Here is a 20,369-nt window from a genome sequence, read left to right as displayed (position 1 = left end):
GGGACAAGACGTGGTGCTCCCTCCCCTGAAAATACACTTGCATCCAATGTACACACTACTGGATTTTCTTGAATTTCTATGGTGAAAAAGTGCCCGCAAACTTCTTTTGAACTTCCATGTACATGCAAATGTGTGATGGGTGAATGCAGTTTGCAGTGCTACTCCACTGCTTGGAATGGTCACATTCCTGCCTCCAATCGTTCACATACATACAACCCTGCTGGCAGATTTTCCACATTCCTATCTGCAATTTGCAACCTTTCCTGATTCGGTTGATCATGATGTGAAAGTTGCTCTAGAAAATTTAAATTTTTGCACACTAAGGGCTTGATTACGATGTGGTTGGAAACACCTCTGACTGTCGGTCAGAGCCTTTCTGACCGCATCATAATATGCCGGTCAGATTCCTTTATGACCACCTCATTACGATAAAGGCGGTTGGAAAGGAATCCGAACGGTCATTCCAACTGGCTTTCGACGGGGTCGGAGAGCCCGATCGCCAGTTGGAATGCGGCCAGTAAAAACAAGGACGGGTCTTTTCGCACCCTGGGATTACGATTTCGGGTTTCAGCAGCCTTTCCGTGATGGCCTTTCTGACACAGGAAGGCTGTCAGAACTCAACTTTGTGGGCGCCCAGCAGGGCCACCTTGGGTGCACGGCCTCCGGTTGGAGGCCGAGGGGGCACCTATAGTGCTCCTCTGTTTATCCCTGCACCTGAGGTGCCTGCCATGGGGTGCAAGGATGAACTGCACCTCCTAATTTACAATGGGAGAATGCATTTTGGCCAGAATACACGCTCCTACTAGAAAGTATAGGAATGCCACGAACAGTCTTCAGTCGCATCCTAATTAGTTGGTCGGGACCGCCAACCGGGTGTCGGTCGGTTCCATGACCGAGACAATGTCGTGAGAGGAAACTCTGCCCAACATCGTAATCAGCCACTTAATTTCAACTAAGGTGTGCAAAAACCTTTGTGGACCATGCTCTTAATTATGTCAACAAAAATATCACCATGGCAAACTGCAAAGCGAACCCATTAAAAAGCTGAAAGGAAAGTCATGGACATATTTATTAAAACAATCACACAGCGCATCATGTTACTTTGTTGTGCTGTCTGATAGGGAAAGGACAGGAATGTGCCTTATCTACCATTATATGGAGCTGGCGCACAGTGTGCTGCTTATTGCCAATTCACGCACCTTTGCACCATGGTGCAACAGTGCCTGCTTTAGAAGCAGGATTGTATTTGTGCAGGAGGGGACACCTTCCTGCACAAAAACAATCCTCTGAGGCACCTTCCTCTTTCTATGTGTGCTGCAGAGTGCAGCACGCAGAGAAAGAAGAAGTAACGAGGAGAAATAAAGATATTTCTCCTTGTTACGCCTCACCTGGGGAGATCTAGCATTTTGATACGTTCCCAAGTCTATCAGTAATGGTAAATCTGGTAATGAGCCAAAATCTATGGGTGTATGAGTGGAAACACCCACGCTCCACCCATGGAATGCCTCCCTGGGGCAGAGTAATATTACGTAGCGATTTGCATTGCATTGCATTACTCTAAATTTATCAATCCAGACAAGACCACACAAGATGGCCTTTTGTGACTTGATAAATATAACTTAAGAGTTGTGTCACTCTTGCTACCCATTGCGTGGCACAAGGGCAACTTAACTCTTTGATAAATTTGGCCCTCAGTGCTACAGCCATCAAAACTGTGTAACTGTACAGAAGCGACCCATGACAACAATATCTCTACCAACTGACAGTCCATGTGTTACTGGATAACTACCCGTCCATCGAAGGGCTTAATTTTTCAAAAAATAAGTGCAGGAGCCTATTATTTTTCGTAGAAGCTCAACACTGGTGTTGCCGAATGCCAGGGCTGCTGGATGCCAAGTTTACCTCGTCTTGACTCTACCACAAGCCTCTTTCTCCCAATACCATAAAATTCCTATCTCTTTAACTATCTCTTGATCTTCACTCATTTCCCCCATTGTAACTGGCTTCCTATATTTCTCTTCTTCCTTCTTTCTCCTTTTTCTGCCTCCTTCTCTTTTGTTCTGGATCCAAGTCTGATGATCACAAATAAATCCTGGTTCCCAAAGATGAGTCCTAGTGCCCACCACCAGCAACCAGGCCCGGTTCTAGCGGGTGGGCTGGCTGGGCCAGGCCCACCCAAACATGAACCGTGGCCCTGACGTCAGGAGGGCAACAACAAATGGTCACGGCAATTAAAACGTTCATCTGAACGTTATTTTTCTTATTTTTCTAGGAGTTGCGTGGTTGGGCCTGGGCTTTTTCTCACAGGCACCTCCAATCACACATCTCCTTTTAGGAAGGTGGGTTATGTCCCCGCCCCCTTGTGCAGGTACAGGGGCATGGCAAAGGGGAGAAATCCTCTTTGGCACTGGGTTATGTGTGCCTACTGCGTGGATATTTCAGCACTGGAGAAAAGGAGTTTGTTGATCCAGATTCACCTTTCCTGACCCCTTCCGCTGCTTATGAGATCGGGCTATGCCACAGAGTTTGAACGGAGAATTTAGAGAATGTGTGGCTATTGTTCCGTTTTTTTTAAATCTGCAAGGGCCCAGCTAGATGTATGCTTCCAGGATGTGTGTATATTACTTTTTTGTTTTTTTTAATCTATGAGGGCCCAGCATGACACATACTTCGTGTATGCTGTGTATATTTTATATCGTTGTATTGTTATCATGACGGATGCAAGACACAACTACTAAAATGTCAAGATAACTCTGGTGATTAATGATCCTGCTGGAGAGCAATATTTTGTCTGTTCCTACTTTTTAAATGCAGAAAAACTATATTTATGTGGATAGCTCAGTGGGTTACTTGCAGTACAGAAGTTACAATCCTAAAATAGGACTGTGACCTATGAACGGACATCAAAGAGCTGCATACAAACCTGAATGGTATAATTAGAACTTATTTTTGTTGGTGTTGCAATATAGTTAGAATTTACCCTGTCTTTCATCACTCTGATGTTGCTATAAAGTGTTTGTTTTGACAGATATAAATTTTAATCAGTAAAGCCAACTCCGCAACCACTGGGGTATGCTTTTAGTCCTGTCTTTGTGCTTCTCCAGACCAAACCCTCTTAAAACATGCTACCCACCAGTATGGATGACATGTGATACCTACACCTTGCAATCCTCATTGGTTTATGTGACATTCCCTATAGACTGATTTACATACTTGTATGATTCATTCTCTCTTCATGATGTAAGTACTGTGACACCCTATACTATGAGTAGCGCTATACAACAAATGAAATCGAATATAAGAAAGGGGCTACAGAGAGATGAAGGACACTGTTGGAGGGTGCCAATTAGGGAATCCGAGGAGGAGGTCATGGGGGGCTATGGAAAGATGAGGTGCATTGGTGGAGGGTGGTAGTGAGGAAGTCTGAGGAGAAGGTGATGAGGGGGAGAGGCCATGGAGCTATGAGGGGCACTGGTGGAGGGTGGCAGTAAGGGAATCCGAGAAGGAGGTCATTGGGGGAGGGGCTACAGAGAGATGAGGGGCACTGTTGGAGGGTGGCAATGAGGGAATCCGCGGAGGAGGTCAATAGGGGGAGAAGCTATGGGCCGATGAGGGGCACTGGTGGAGGGTGGCAATGAGGGAATCCAAGGAGGAGATCTTAAGGAGGAGGGCCTTTGGAGAGAGGAGGGTGCAGTTGGAGGGTGGTACTGAGGGGATTCGAGGACGAAGTCATGAGGGGAAGGGACTTTGGAGAGATGAAGGGCACTGTTGGAGGGTGGTAGAGTCTGAGGAGGAGGTCATGAGGGGGAGGGGCTACAGAGAGATGGAGTGCACTGTTGGAGGATGGTAGTAAATGTATCTACAGAGAAAGATGTTAGTGGTGGGGCGCCAATAAATAACTCTCCACATGCTCTGTATACACACAGAAGCAATCTGTGTATCTTGGTGACTGTTTGCAAGTAGATATGATGTAATCTATGGCTTGTAGACTACCTCCAGAAGCGACAAATTGGGCCCGTAGTGGCCCACCCGAAAGCACCCTTGGCCCACCCAAATAAAATTCCTGGAGCCAGCGGTGGCGGGAAACATCCTTTACGACGCAACTTTTACCACGCAGTGCCTTTACAACGCAGGTGTTTCAACGCAAGTCATTACAACGAATTGCGCTGGGGGGCGCTCTAGGATAGGTAATAGTTTAATTTACTATCCAACACCTTCCCTACTATCCACGGGGACTGGAGTTGGAATAGTAAATTAAACTATTCACTATCCAGCACCCCCCAACGCAAGTTGTTGTAACGACTTGCGTTGAAAAACCTGCGTTGTAAAGGCATGCATAGTAAAATCATGCGTTGTAACAACGTACATCCGCGGTGGCTCCTCCGTTATGGCGGAGGAGCGTCGCCCGCCTGCTGCCAGCGCAGCAGGCACACACATTCAGAAAATGGTAAAAAATAAAATCTTATCATGTGTGGCAGGCTCGTGCTGCTACAGCGCGAGTGCAGGGGGTGGGCTGATTAGGGCAGTTGCAATATTACCCCTGCTCCCTGCACATGCACATGAAAAATTGCCCGACCAATCTGACCTACGCACTTCACAGAGTCTGCAATCCCAAGGCTGAGAAACAGCCAAGTGACTGCAGCCGCAGGCACCTAGGCTCAAAATGAGTGCTGGGTTAGGATGCTCCAACGAGGAACATACTTCTGGTGAGTTTTGTGGGCATCGTGCCCCTACTGCCTGAACGCAGTGATCACATGCAGACTATATTTGGGGCAGTGTCTTGATCTGCCTACAGATCACAAGCTGATATGGGCACATAAATGATAGGACAATGAAATGGCTAAGTAGTTTGCATGTTGGCAATTTGAGGTCCTGGTGGCATCAGGAAGATGATGCCAGCTCTTTGTTACATATGTGAGCAGCGGCGGCTCCTGCACAATAATTGAAAAGTAAAACAGTATTTTATTATTGTTTTATTTGTTAGGAATTGGCTGAGCCAGCATGTGCAAGGAGGGGTTGGGCCAGGCCATGGGAGGGGGAGGAGGAGTGGTAGGTGAACTTTTAAGTGCACATGTCAGTTTGGCCGGCCGTCTTAGGCTGGCCAAACTGACATGCGCACTTAGGTTTCTCCAACCCAGCTGTATTGCACAGTCGGGTTAAAGAAACAGTACAAACTCCCTGTGCCTGAACGAGTGTTATTCTAAAACGCTCAGGCCAATCCCCACGCTGCTCTCATGCTTGAGAGCAACGTAGAATTGGATGGGGAGTCCGTGATCCTGTCCCAGGGACTGCTGGGACCGGGAATTTGAAGCAGAAGAGTGCGAGGATGCGCAGCACCAGGTAAGTATATATATATATATTTTTAAATTATTAAACTTCCCCCTTGCCACACACTCCCCCACGTGCTCCCCCGTGCCCTCTCCCAGCCTCCCTGCTCCCTCTCCACTGCCCCACCACTCTTTAGCTGTGTCGGCCGCCACTGTATGTGAGGTATAGTAGCTATGAAGTAAATAAAAAAGGCCTGCAAAAATCAGGTTAGTCTTTATTCGTTTGCCTTTCATGTTTTATATATTTATTTGGAAGCTCTATTGAGGGTTGTCTATCGCCTTCTCATAACTGTCATGTTCTGGGGTCTGTGGCGGAAGCCTGTGTGGAGAGAGGGTAGTGGGAATTTAGCGCACAGTCAGGCATGCATGTGATCGTTAGGTAGCACAAGGCCCTGCATCCAAGGGGGAGAGGGAAGGGGAAGGCTAGCAGCTGCGGCCCGTGGAGGGAGTTACAGTGCTGCAGGGAGGCGGGGAGGGGGAGGGGCGTGGTGGAGGGACCTAACAACTGGCATATGGATAATTGCAGGTAAGTACACAATGTAATTAATAAAACTAAATTCGTAGCGCGCACAGCATCGCATTTTGCGATGCAGTGCGCGCTACGAAATTCATTTTAATAATTAAATAGTGTACTTACCTGCAATTATCCATATGCCAGTTTTTAGGTCCCTCCACCCTGTCCCTCCCCCTCCCCGCCTCCCTGCCCCACCGTAACTCCCTCCACGGGCGCGGCTGAAGGCTAGAGCAGCCGACTTTGAAGCTGGGGAGCCGGGTTGGAGTCTGGCGTGGAGGCTCAAGCATCTTGTGATTCTGGGCAAATCACTTAATCTCCACGTGCCTAAAAATGAACCTGTTCGGCTCTAATTCAACTGTTACTCATGTAAAGTGCTCTGATACCTTTGGGCCGATTTTTTGCTATATAAAACAGCAAAGAAAAAAAAAACCTCAGCCATTTGCCATTTTCACCCTGGACGTGGGAGGTGGTCCCTCCAGGTACTTGGCACTTGGCAGGGGGGGGGGGGGGTTGGAGGGCATTGGGGTTTGTTTCGCTCCTGCACTGGATACATTGCTTAAATTCTTCAGTCTGACTCCTGTTATGCATAGAGACGAGTTAAAGGCACGTCACCTGATCCGAACCCCAGACCCATCTCCTGCCTGAGGAGGGATTTCAAATTTTGGAGGGGCAGCAAAAAAGAAAACAGTGGCACAAGCCTGTCATCACGTCAACAGAACTGCCTTCTTAAAATATCTAAATGTACTTGTGTGTTGGCGGTTTAAAACAAGGAATGAGCGCATCTGTCATCAAGATAAGCAAACCTAGGATTAAAAGCAATTTGAGCGATTCACTTGGATTCCGGAATGAGCCCGGGGCGCACGTGGGCTGTTACTGCAGGTGTTCGGAATGTTTCCTTGTCTGTATCGGAAGAGTTGGGACTAGCTAGGAAGCACGTGACCCTTGAGCGATTTGACAGGATAACAAATATATGCGAGAAGTGGAAACCCAGAATCCAATGTTTAAAAACAGTTGGAAATCCACACCCACAGGGCCCCCTAGTCATTAAAAAAGTATTACATTTGCACCCTTCAGATTTCCTTCTGCGTGCGAGCACACATTTACTACTTTCTGGAATTCGTAAATTCCTGTTGAAGTCAGCACGGAAAGCAGCGCCTTGTGCAGGATTCTTCAGGGATTACTTTTGGAACCACGTTATTTTTTAAACCATATGCAGTCACGGCCGGTGCAGGTAAGCGCAGTGGGATGGGGGCGGGGCGGGGGTCGACAAACGACGGAATAGGGGGAAAAATGAATAAAACCATCGTCTGTCGGCTCCAGCCGTACATGTATGTCACGTAGCAGCCGTTCACATGCTAGATTCACCATAAAGCTGAGTATACATATGAAATGACATCACAGCATAAACAACAGGCCTAACTAACCCTGTGGAGTCGCGGTCTCTCCATCCATTATGACCAGGGCATAGTACTTTACCCAGTTTCCCCAGACATTAAAAAATGTGCGTGGGCACCTTCAAGAAAAGTTACATTTGGTACGTTTATGACCAAATCTACCTTTGATGATAAAGCCAACAGATTCCTGACTGGGTTAGGGTAAGTGGCCTAAGACAGCCCCAGCAACCCCACCCCCCTGGCGGGGGCCCCCCTCAGCACAGTTCCCTGGCCTGAGAGCTCCTGGTTAAGTCTGGAGAGGGGCACTCCATGGACCTTGCTGGGGAACCCCATAAAGTTTCGTTATTCCAAATATTCGAATTTAACAAAACCTTTCTAGGTAAGATCTTTAAACCTGCACCAGTCGAAGCCTCCCAGGCATAACTTTGAAAAACTTCGTGAATTCCCTTTTCACCTGTAAAATAGATGATTGTAAATTTTGCATGTGAACAAAACAATGGAAAATGAGTTTCCCTAGTGAGAAACCCCTTCCCTTGCTCCCCATCAGTTTGGGGAGGGGACATTAAAGGGTAGCAAGTGAGCTCCAATCCTCAGGGTGATATTTGGAGGGAGGGTGTGGTATTTTAAAATCCCAGAGGCCGGGTATTCCTGGATGGAATATGTGGCACGTACTGGCCTCAAGCTGAACTGGTGTGGGAAATGCGTAATATCATTCCTTTGCAGTTCTTTTTGAGCAACCCCGGAAAGATGCCTATGAGGTGCTTTGAGTAGAAGAACGTTTTCTAGACCTGAGCCAAACTCTGCAGCCCAAATATGGGAGGTGGATACAAAAGTAGCATTATTTTTGCAAGGTTTTGGGTTCAGAAGGTCAGGAACGTTTATTTAATCTTCCTGAGTTAGATAGGGAGACAGGAATAGGTCTGAATGAGTATGATGTCTTTGTAAAGAAATTAGACCAACTTTTTTTTACCAAAGATATCACTTTGGTAAATGGAAACAGGCAGAGACCGTAGAGGAGTTTGCCACCGCTTTGTGAAAGCTGGATACCACTTGGAAATTTGGGCAACTCCAGATGAGAGGATAAGGTATCAGTTTCTGTTGTGTTGTTGCTCAGAGAGGGAGTGTGATGTATTGTGGCTCAAAGACAAGTCACTCTTAAGGGAGGTAGTTTTGGTTGACAAAAGAGATGAGCACATGTTGAAATGTGTTAATGAGTTAAAGTGTGTTAAAACAAAAGGTATGCTGGTGCTGTTATATAGATAAGAGAATGACAAGAGAGACTACAAATAACAGGACTATTATGAAGTTTTATGGGAAATGATTCCTATGGGGGTCGATGGGACATGTAGCTAGCTGCAAGGATTGTCCAGCTATGCCACATGTTTTAGAAATCTGGTAGAAAAGGGCATTATTCGAAATGTTGCAGGGCACGTCTGCTGTTAGTAAAAAACATTTGGAGGTGAAAGACGTATGAGATGACATCATTTCGCAGGTGGAAGGAAGAAGTGAAAGGAATGCTGAGAGCTGGATGAAAATTGAAAGTAAGGATGTGTTGATGATATTTGATTGAAGTACTAAATTAAAAATCATCCCCAAAATGCATTGGGTCAAGTATAATTGGTGGACCATGCATGTAAAACTGAGAGGATCTGGGGGCCAGTATATTGGTATGACAGGGTTTTTTACAAAATCTATTGATTAAGGTATGAGAGTTATAACAAGCAAGGTGCCTGTATCAGAAAATAGTGATGAACATTTGAGTTGGCCACACTAGAAAGATTATATTTAACAGATAAAAATGAGACCAGGAGCAAAACCTATTTCTGCAAATGTAAAGAAGTTGCCTGCAGTGGTCAAGGTGGAGGTTAGGAGAGAGTTGGAAACATTGTGTATACTGGGATTATCACTCCTGTTGAAGCAACGGAGTAGTTAGCTCCTGTAGTGGAGGCAAGGAAGGCCATGTGTGTTTGTGTGTGGACCTTTGTGCTTTAAATAAAGAGGTGGCTGTTGACAAATTCCTACTCCCAAATATTGCACAAATGTTGATGTTGTTGTTAGATGTTAAGATTTTTTACTATGCTTGATCAGGTGTCCACATATCATCAGGTTCAGTTACATGAAGAGTCACAAGACATAACAGCTTTTATCATACCCATTGGGGCTGATAAGTTTCTGAGGTTCCAGTTTGGGTGGTTGACTGTGGTTTCAGTTCTCCAAAAAGTCATTATATCATTGCTGAGTGGGATCCCTGATGTTGTATTCTATCAAGATGATGTATTAGTGTAGGGAAAAACCTGGGAGTAGCATAATGTTAGAGTGAAATTGGTTTTGAAGGACTTGGGGGGAAAATGGTTTAATGCTTAGAACTGGAAAGAGTTGTTTTGGTCAAACAGAATGGACTTATCCAGGACATGAAATAAGTGGTGGTTGTGTCCATCCTAAAGGGGAATTTGTAATAAGTGACCAAATATTTAGGACAACCAAGTAACAGAGGAAGTTCTTTATTTTATGTGAGAAGTGGATTCTTATGCTCAGATCAATGAGAATTTATCTAACACAAAAGTCCATGAGAAGTTTGGTGAAAAAAAAACCCTGAACTTTGTTGTTCGAAGCAGTGTGCCAGAGAGCTTGATATAATCAAAGCAGAGTTGCCCAAGACTTAAAGCTTTTATACCGAGTAAAGAGTGTTGTTATCAAAGACTCTAGTTAAAAAGCATTTGGGTGTGGTCTTGGTAATGATGGTGAAGGGTGGGGAGGGAACCACTACTTCTACTGAATGGAGTTTGAAGGCTTCTGAATTTAAGTACTTGGTAATTGAGAAAGAGATATAGCTGTTAAATTGGAAATTGAAAAGTCCAGTTTTTTTATGGGGCATAAGGTTTAAGTTTAAAACCGACCTCAAGCCAATTTGCGAAATATTCAGTTCAAAGGGTTTGGACAATATTTCAGTAGGGATGAAAAAGTGGGTACTCTCACTTTAAAAGTTTTTGTTTGGTATTTCCTATCTTTCGGGGGTCCATAATCCAGCAGAAAATTGTCTTTCCTGTTTGGTGAAAGTTGACTCTTTTGAGGTCTAAGATCAGGAGGATGAGGAGCAATAGGTTGGTGTGTTAGTAGTGATTGATGGGGCCAAAGGACAGAGAGAGTGGGTAAAAAGGTTCAGAATGAGCTCATATTGTACAGATTGTTTACATGGATTAGAAATGGTGGAAACACAGGCATAAGATTATAGAGGATGCCTGGACGCCTTTTGCTTAGTTTAGGGATGAATTATATGAGAAAGATGGTTTGTTATTCTGTAGTTTGATATTTGATTGTACCTGTGTCGCTCTGTAAGCGAATCATAGACGTTTGACACACAGAGCCTTTGGGAATAGTAAAAACTAAATAAAGGATACATGAAGATTGTTGGTAATCTGACTTTGAACTACAAATGAAGAGAGTGATAAGTTCAGTGTATGGAATGTGCCAAGAGCAATAATGTGTTGCAGCCTGTTATTCAGTCTATGGTTGTAAGGTGACAAGCAGAGTTTCCCTCAGAAGATGTGGCATTGTTCTTGGGTGGACCATTTAAGAAAGATAGTGTAACTCCATATCTGCTAGTGTCAGCAAATCTATATTCGGATGGCTAGTTGTGTAGTGTTTGGGAGATATTACTACAAGGAAGTGTGATAAAATTCTTGTAGGCTGTCTTTGATAGTGAGGGTTTTCCAAAGACCTTGTTGAAGTATAATGGTGTGAAGTTGTGCTCAATGGAAATGAAAGAGTTTCTCAAAATAATTTTGAGTGCATAAGAAATGAGCTCTCTGCCATCCAGAGACACATGGTGTAGTGGAGACATTCAATTAAACTATTAAAATGTCTTTGCTGAAGGTCAAGTCTGCTGCTTTAGATTGTAGGAAAACCTATTGTGAAAGAGTTGTGGCATACTGATTGTCTCCTCACCTGAAAACTGGCAATACATCACTCAAGCTATTCAGGGAAAGATTCCCAAGAGCACATTGGTTCCTGCATGGATGAATGGGGAGTAGTGGTGGTGTGATGTAAAGGATGATGGTTAGAAGGAAAAGCACGAGTTTTAATAGCTCCAAGTAAAATATTTTATGATAAGAGAAATTGTGTGAGAGAGAGTGTGCGGTAGGAGTGGGTTATATGGGGAACATACAAATACCCACTAGGACAATGCCCAAGTCATATTTCTCTACTCTCAGGAAGGTAATGAAGCTTTTCCGATATGCTGTAAATAAATCTGATGGAAGAATTTGGAATCAGGGCCATGTGACCATTTTAAAACAGAAGTCACATTCCCTGAGTCGTACAGTTTTCGACAAGGGTTTCAACAATGGTTTGTCAAAACCGCATGCTTGTTAATTCTAACACCTGAAGTTTAGGTAAAGTGATAAGGAAAGCTGAGTATCTCAAAGACTAAGATTTGTTTTCATGGTTGTTTTATGGTTTAGGATTAAGATTTCATGTATATAGATTTTATATGTTTTCTTTAGGAGATGAGGTGTGTAGTTTCTCAGGATCCTCGAGGCCTGGGTTTCCTGGGTGGAGTTTGTGGGCATGAACTTGCTTCAAGGTTCTGAGAGGAGGTTGGTTGGGCTGTGGCTGAGGTACATAGATGAAATAAACCAACTTGTGAGCAGGAGACTTTCAGCGTGTGCATTGTTCTTTTAATGATCTTTATTTCACACAAGTTTTAAAGGGTGTTCTACATCCTTTTTAAGGTCTTAGTAAATAAGGCTGAATTGCATTTTTCTACCAGTACTTTTGACCTGATGTATGAAGATTCTATCTGCAAAAGGTGGTAACAAATTGCAAACTGATTGATGTACTAATAGGTCTATTGCAAAATAAGAAATCGTAGTGAAATGGAAATGGCCCTGCCTAACGATTAATCACAAGGCAAGTAGTAGTTTGTGTCTACCTATGATTGATCACAAGGATTGTGGCCTGCTTGGGTCAGTAAACTACCATATCAGTAATTGTCTTTAAATAAAGTACATTTATTTTTTTAATGTTGCGCGTTCTCCTCAAAGGAAACAGGGCTGTGTTTCCAAAACCAGAAGTTTACTTGTTCTTAACCCCTTCGACGCTCATGACGAGCTGGGCTCGTCATGAGGTAGCCTCCTCGCACGCTCATGACGAGCCCAGCTCGTCATGAATAAAGGGCTTTACAGATTCCCAGCGCAGGAGCAGAATATCGACCGCACGCATGCGGTTAAAAGTTTCTTTGGGAGTTGCCATTGGTCCCTTGCACCATTGCCTTCCTCTCATCAAACGTTTTTCTTTCATGCACAAAATAGAAGAGGTCCTAAGGAACCATTCCCTTTTGTGAATGGTTTTACCACTCCTAAAAGGGAGACAGTTCTTTTTATAGAGTTTTTTGAGTGGTAAGTGGTCGCAAAATATTGATACATTTTATACAGATTCATGGTTTTCAAGGGACGGCTACGACACTCCCCTTCCATTTTATAAATCTGTACGGGGTTATAACGAACCCATTTTATGAGTCGTAAACATTTACAGACTCCTAAAATTGGTTTAGTACATAGTACAAATCTATTTTGGGGTGGCAGATGCCCCTATTTTGCGAATTGCGTCATTTGCAACTGCAAAATAGGTTAGAACCTTAGGCCTTTTTCTCCACTGCTGGAGATGCCAGCCATCATGGAGTTTGGAGAGGACACCACATGCAGGAATTACTAGCAGTTGTTACTCTTAAACTACTGCTCGAACAAACACGATCTAAACAATCCTAGTTTGCGTAAATAAGCAAGCCTTTATTTTGTTTCTAGTTTCATTGTGATTTGGAGTGAACTTGGACCTGTACAACTTGGAGTAAATTTTCTATATAACTAGGGTCTGATTTAAATATTGGTGGATGGGATAATCCGTCACAAACATCAAGGATATTCTGTCTGCAGTATTACAAGTACGTTAGATCCGATGTCACATGCAAAGCAGCGGACGGGAAACTGTCATGTTTGTGACCGAATAACCTATCCTCCAAAGTCTTAGTTAGGCCCTAAGTTTATGCAAAATTCACGTGAACTTTATAACTGTTTACTGTATTGTATTACGTGTGCTGTATTTGCGCTCCATAGTCGACCTTCTGTTAGCTTAGTCTTTACGATTATGAGCTTTGTATAACTTTTTCACATAGATCGTGGTATGTTATTTCTTGCTTTCCACATATGACTTGTAAAGTGCTCTGTTACTCGCAAGAGTCTTATTCGCGCTATATAAAACTTTCAAAATAAATAAATAAATAAATTTGGGATGATGAATCGATGAGCTTGAGGCAATGAGATTTTTAATAGACAAGACTGACTTGCATGCAGTTACCTGTTATCTGTGGGCAAGTCTCTTATATTCAGTTTGACAAAATATCTGGCCTTTTTGGACTTAACCTTTCTAAACCATGCATAATCCATACAAGAGAGAGCCCAGCTGCCTTAATTGTCCCTATCACATATCCTGTGCTTCCTTTCATGTAGTTAGTGTCAGAGTCTGCGAGTCAACATGGCACATGTGCAATTCATTTTCAAGCAACTTATTTGAAACTGCAAAGGGACATCCATCTGTTTTCAAGCATTGCATTCAGCCTGAGATTTATCAGTTAATTAATGTGAGATCTAATTGCTGACATGGAAGGCGCCCACGCCTAGCTGATCCCAGTTAATCAGCACCGCAGAAGCTGTGTGGTGTGCTGCTGCAGGCAACCATAACAGCCACATCTGGGTGCGTAGATTTCCAGAAACGAGTCGAGTTACGCGAAATTCCTGACATTAAGCCACAGCGTGCAATTACGCTGCTGTTTGCGGTAATATCTGAGCGTGGGAGCAACGTGAACAAACAACAATTATGTTTTTTTGCACTTTTTAGCATCAAATTGACGTGAGGGTGCATTTCATGCTCAAATATAGTGCAAAATGACAGATTTATAGTTCACGAAATGACACCTAATACTAAGTCATTTTACTGAAATACCATATATTTAAGCGAAAGCAAATTTTGCAGATTTTGTACACATCTGGGGGCAGATTTACTACTTCTGGCGCCTCTCTGCTAATCAGCAGGGATGCGCCAGAAGAGTTGCAATGCATCTGCCCACCCGTGCGCCACCACTGATGCGCCACATTTACAATGCGGTGCACTCTGGTGCATGGATGGGCAGATGCATGCCTCATCCCCCGTCGGAAAGGCAGCGCATTGCTGGAGTTGCGTCGCAAGTGCAACACAGCTCCAGCAAGGCCCGGGGTGCCCTATCCCTAACATGCTCCGTCAATCCTTACGCCTGCTTGAAGCATGCGCAGGGTTTTGACGCATTATGGCCTTAAAAGTAACTGAGTGAAATCTTGTAGATTTCACTCTTGTAGATTTCACTCAGCCACTTTTAGGAGGCGTTCCCACGCCGGAACGCCTCCCCCCACGCCTTAACGCCTACATGTGGCGCAGGGCTTTACAACGTGATGCATCTCCCAGATGCGTCACGTTGTAAATAACCCGCAGCATGGCTTTGGCTTTGCGCCGCCGCTGCATCACAAAAGTAACACAATGGCGGTGTAAAAGAGGCGCAAGTGGCTTGTAAATCTGCCCCCTAGTGATTACCACAGTGTTGGGCCAACAAGCCATCAAAAACAGCAAGAAACAGTAGTACACACACAGCTACCGGAGAAGTAAGATTCTGTGGGAAACCAAAAATCAAAATGGGTAACTTACTTTTTTTAGTGAAGAGTTTCTTTAGGCGTCCGAAGGAGCTGAACTTGGATTCGTTCTCATCGCAGTTGCACTCATCGTCGTTCTTGCCGTAGTACTTGGACATGAGGTTGGACATTCCTTTGATGCCGGAGGCAATGGCCAAGTTAGACATCCCTTTGCATTTATGAAGCCGTAGTTTGCCAGTGGTATCCTCAATGCACTGCCATTTCTGAAAGAAACACTCTGTTATAATATTTCACCCGCACACCAAAGCACAGTTATAATAATAATTCCACATTTGTAAAGCGCAAACGTATCACCCCTTAGGGTATCCAGGCACTGGGGGCCGTTAGGGAGACCAAGTGAGCTACTGCCCAGAGTCACATGATGTTGAGCTGAGATGCAGCCGCCGATCAAATCGTGAGCCCCCCGCACTCGAGTCAGCTACTCTGGCCGCTGTGCCACACCTCTCCAATGAAGATACTTAACTACTTCTGCTGCTATTGATCAGCTCTATTGGAGGCATGCTCCCACTATATTGCATGTGTCATATCTCATAACAACACTGAATCCACAATAGCTACCTAGGGAGTATATTGTAGGCTAATTCAAGCTGCGGCAACATTGGAAGTCAATGTTATCTACCACAACATATTGGGGTTTCAACATTATTAGATTGGCCTCACCTTAAGTTTATAGTGATGGGGGTTTTATTTTGCTAAGCTACACTGGTAATAATGGTTCACTTTGGTTTATTTACATCACAAAATAGCAAATACAGGGCCCTGCTACTGAATATTGTCTTGGTGGTATCTGACATAAATAGTTTGACCGAAATATTTATCTATCAACTTCAACATTTGATTGCTAACCAAAGTGTCACAGTGAGAATACACGTGAAGGAAGAATTCACTGTCTGGAAGCTTTTCATTTATGTTATATGTGACAAACACTCTAAATCTTCGCACTGATTAAAAAACAAAAAATGTGAGTGCATTTCTGAACAAGTTCAAGTTCCCTCTACCCATTTAAGTATGCCAGCTCTGTACCCATCTTATGTCATGACATCCAAGTTACTTAACAAATATTTTTTTTCATGTGGCTGTTTGGTTGGTATTTTATAACAAGCATGTTACTCTATAGGTCAGTATTCAGCCTCTCTTCAATGTTATTCTATATGCGCCACTGTGTCCTCTCTCTGGGCCCGATTTAGAAATAGAATTATATACTACAGAGTCCAATTCATAAACTATGGGTTGTGATCTCCACCTCCACTCTCCTATATTTTCCTGGTGGACATCTCCGCACATGTAAGTATACTTTTTTGAAGTAAATATGGGTGGAGCTAGCGGGAGTGGCAGGAAAATGTGGATTAATTACTCAAAAAAGGGTGAGGTTAGTAGAAAAGTAGGTATTGGATTAGGAGGGACATGCCAATACCAAACACCCACCCACAAAAGTGCAGACAATTGGAATTTACAAACCAAACATCTAAAATTACTACAGCCTTAATAGTGTCAAAACAGTCTTAAATGTAAACAGCCTTATCTGTACTCTAGCCTTGGAGTAAATCATGCACAACGCATAGTTAACGACTGATACTGCAACACAACCACGGCGAAATCAGCGTAGGCGGGGATTTAAACTACACCTCAGAGAAATTAATGTTAAATTAATTTAACAGACTAATTTGTAATATCACAATTACTGCCTCATAAAGTTAAAGGAAGGGATATTTGCATTAATGAGATCAATCTACTGTTCAACCCATGTATAGATCCTTCAGGATGACACTGAAGGCTAAGGCCTACCATGCAGTGGCGAAGCTGGGGGTGGCGGTTTTCCTGGCGCGTCACTTTTTTGTGGGCAGCGAGCCACGAGCGCAAGGTACGTTTTGTTTTTTCTGTATTCTCCCTCATCACCGCCCTCTGCTCGTTGTCATCTGTCGCCCGAAGCCTCCCACCCCGCTCATCGTGGTCATGTGCCAGCACCCCCCTCCTGCTCTTACCGGCACTGGGCGGCAAACTGTGGTATCGCCCCAGGCTTCAAAAGCCCTGGAAACGCAACTGCTACTATGGATTCTCAATGAGGTTGCAGCAGCGGCCCATGCAGGTAAGAGCAGTGGGGCCGGGTGGGTGGGGGGATATAGTCAGACGACGATGATGACAAATTAATTATTTATCACATTTTCCCTCGTGGTTGTCTGTCGAATCCCCAACCCGACTCAACTGCTTTTACCTGCATGGGCCGCTCCTGTGAAGTCGTATCCCTATTGGACACAGGCCCGGACTGGCCATAGCGGGCACCGGGCAATCCCCCGGTGAGCCGCACGGGTGGGGGCCGGTTTGTTACAGGGCCGTTTTTGCAGCATAGCTGCAAAATTGGCCCTGTAACAAAATCGGCAGAAAACCGGCCCTAGCAAAGAGCTCGGCGGCGCCCCCAACCCCCGGAGGGGGGCCGGGGGCCGGCTGAGCACTTTGCCAGGGCCAGTTTTGGTTCCCAGTCCGGCCCTGATTGGACAGGTAAGATGACATGTCTAGGCGCTTATGTCCTACCTGTGCATTAGATTCTTCAACTGGAGACAGAGATTTGATAGCTGACCAGATGCACAGATGTCAATTTCTAGGGGAGCATTTTCCAGTCTGAGTTTTAAGCTGTGGCACCAGCGTTACTGCCTGGCCGATGTTCCATTTTTACCATGGTAAAGAAGGGATCAAAGTGATGTATTCCATTGGCTGCACTATAATCTTGCAGCACGGGGTGGTACAATTACATTAAATAAACCTTTTAAGGACCACTTACATGTTCCATTTTCACAAGCTCTGGCGGGAGACACGGAGTACTTTTCTACTTTATTTTCCTGCCAGGAGAATTATGAAAGCTGGAAGAGAAATCCGTTTCTTTTTTTTTTATTCAAATAGAGCACTTTCCAGAATCTGACTCAATTATAGGTCGAGTTAACATGCCAAAATAGAAAGTATAACACATCCAGTGTTTAACTGGTCCATAACATTTCTCATTTTGACCTTTGTCTTTCTGTTGCTAAGGACATTTTTTTATTTTTTTACTTTAGAAAAAAAGGACTCAAATAGTCTCAGTTAGCTTTACACATTTTCCTCTTAGGTAAAAAAAGAACACTTGATTTTAATTAATTAGTGCTTTTACATGGCGCCTTTCTCGCTCAATGCCCTGTAGCACTTGCTGACAGGAATATCCCTGCATAACATATTTTTCATACCTTAGGGGCATGTAAAAAAGGAGATTATGAGAGGATGCTGTGTGGAATCAGGCAGGTTGTCAAATATTTCCAGCAAAGTCAGAGTACTGTGTTTCAAATCACACCTAGGGTTTAAATTTACGACGGCTCACAAAGCTCACTGCTGTGTGAAAATCCGCAGCTTTCTGTTATGCACAGCATTACGCGGCGGCGTAAAACATGTGCCACACTGCGCCATATTTACAAAGTGACACATCTAGGCAGATGCTTCCCTTTGTTAATCCCTGCGCTACATTATACCTGCGACAGGTATAATGTATGCAGGGTGGTGTGTTCCGCCGCAGAAAAGGCTCATAGGAGTGTTGCCACTTCTACGGCCTCACTGTGTCAAATGCTTACGCCTGCTTGAAGCAGGCGTAAGGGGTGACTCAGGCCTTTTCACACTGGCTTGCCGGCGGTTGTGACTCTGTTGATTCCACTCACTGCAGCGCGGGGACACGCCGTTGAGCGTAACCAGGCGCTCTATAAATTTCCCTTATTATTATGAGAAATGACACATTGCCGGAGTTACGGCTGTTTCCAGACACACTCCAGCCATGGCACATTTTTGCGCCGACATATACGTCAGGATTCCTGACATATCTGACAGTCCTTGAGACATGGATCGGCGTATAGTAAATACAAGATCAGAAAAATATGGAGGAGTAAGGCAACAAGTTTTGTGCGAAGACAACTCTAAGGCCATCAGGTCTAATAACACTGTAGTTGCATTACAATGCCAACATTTTGTAAATGCGAGCATTAGAACCACCATGTGGATTTCATCAATTTAGTAAACAATTGTGTCTACAAAAACCTTTTACATTTCCTCTGACAGAACTAGCATTAAGGGATTCTCTCTAAATGCTACATGCTTACAACTCAATTTCTATGTGAATACTATTGTTTGACTGAGAAGTTCTCTGTGGGACAATCAGAACAATTGTGACTGAAGAAAATCAGGCTGGTCCTTATTAGTTCAAAATCCAGAATGGTGTATTTGGTGTACATTTGGAAAAGAACGTGCCATTCTTTAATTTTCAGTGGGCTTGAGCATTCAATATTTTTAGGGGTCGGTTCATTAAACAAACTATAATGTTTTTGAAACTATTACATACTAGATTCTATACAAAGGAAACATTATATTTGCTTGCGTGAGCCACTATAATCTAATTATTCTTAGTTTGCAGCTGTTACCTTGCCTGTAATGAGGTGTGAAATTCCTTCCAGGAGTCACATAATAGACCACATTGATTGACAGGTTGACATGAATGGGTTGGGATGACTCATACGAGAGCAGCTAAATATTCAGGGTGGGGTGCTGAACCTCCTGTTTATACAACAGTGTCAAATCCTGCATGACAGGCCTTTTCAAGGTACTTGTAAAACGTTAATACAGTACCAGATCACATTTCTTATCTATCTCCTGACTGGTTACTGAAGGACCCTGCTTTGTCTTACTAGACTTCTCGCTCATTTTTGGTTATGAGTCTAGGTTTTGCTTCAAACCGAATTTTAGCCTTAGATGTGGGAAGAAACTGGTAATTTCTATAGTACGCTTCACTATACTCCCACGGCTTTCAGAGCCCAAGTTTAGTGTGGCTGAAGACTTTGGGCAACTTGGATTTGCCTTGACACATTGCCTTTTGGGCCTGTTCGCAAAAAGAAAATCCAAGGAATGGAAAGATCGCCAAGAAACATGAGGCTGATCCCCTTGGTGGCTCTAGGAAAAAAAAAAAAGCTGAAGAGGACATTTCTGTAAAGAATACTGGTGGACAGATGGCAACCAGACTAGTATTGGCCTATAAAAGGCTCTAAGTGCCATCCCCTGTGGTTCTGAGGGTCTTATAAGTTTACTCTTGTGGTTGTTTGAGCACCTAAAGAAAGCTTGGAAATGTTTGAAAACTTTCCCACTGGAGCTCCAGAGGTACCCGCCAGAAAAATTATCTGAAAAGCATCTTCACAGCATTGGACTGGATTTCAGTTTTGTATCATATAGAGTTCTCTGCACCGCCCCAAAAAATTACCGAGTCCCATTCTGAGCAGGGATATACAACATTTTAATCAAAAAACCTCAACAGCTCCAGAGTGCCAGTGGGGCCAACGTGCTTTAAGTATTCGGCCTTTGGTTCATGGCGGTGGCAATAGCTGCAGCGGCGTCCCACGAGGTG

The 20,369-nt window shown here is 44.0% G+C and overlaps 1 protein-coding gene across 4 annotated transcripts in view; it reads right to left on the bottom strand.

Annotated features, from left to right (window-relative positions):
* Positions 1-20,369, bottom strand: part of SULF2 (sulfatase 2) — a 461,118-nt gene that overhangs the window by 94,843 nt on the left and 345,906 nt on the right. For all 4 annotated transcript variants that reach the window (XM_078651864.1, XM_078651862.1, XM_078651861.1 and 1 more), the window contains exon 11: positions 14,964-15,171. In XM_078651864.1, coding sequence (XP_078507990.1) covers positions 14,964-15,171 — 208 coding nt within the window. The remainder of the gene's footprint in view (positions 1-14,963; positions 15,172-20,369) is intronic.

This window comes from Lissotriton helveticus, chromosome 7, assembly GCF_964261635.1.
Source record: "Lissotriton helveticus chromosome 7, aLisHel1.1, whole genome shotgun sequence".
NCBI classification, from domain to species: Eukaryota; Metazoa; Chordata; class Amphibia; order Caudata; family Salamandridae; genus Lissotriton; species Lissotriton helveticus.
The sequence above is the reverse complement of the archived record's forward strand: the minus strand, read 5'-3'. Positions and strand labels throughout refer to the sequence as shown.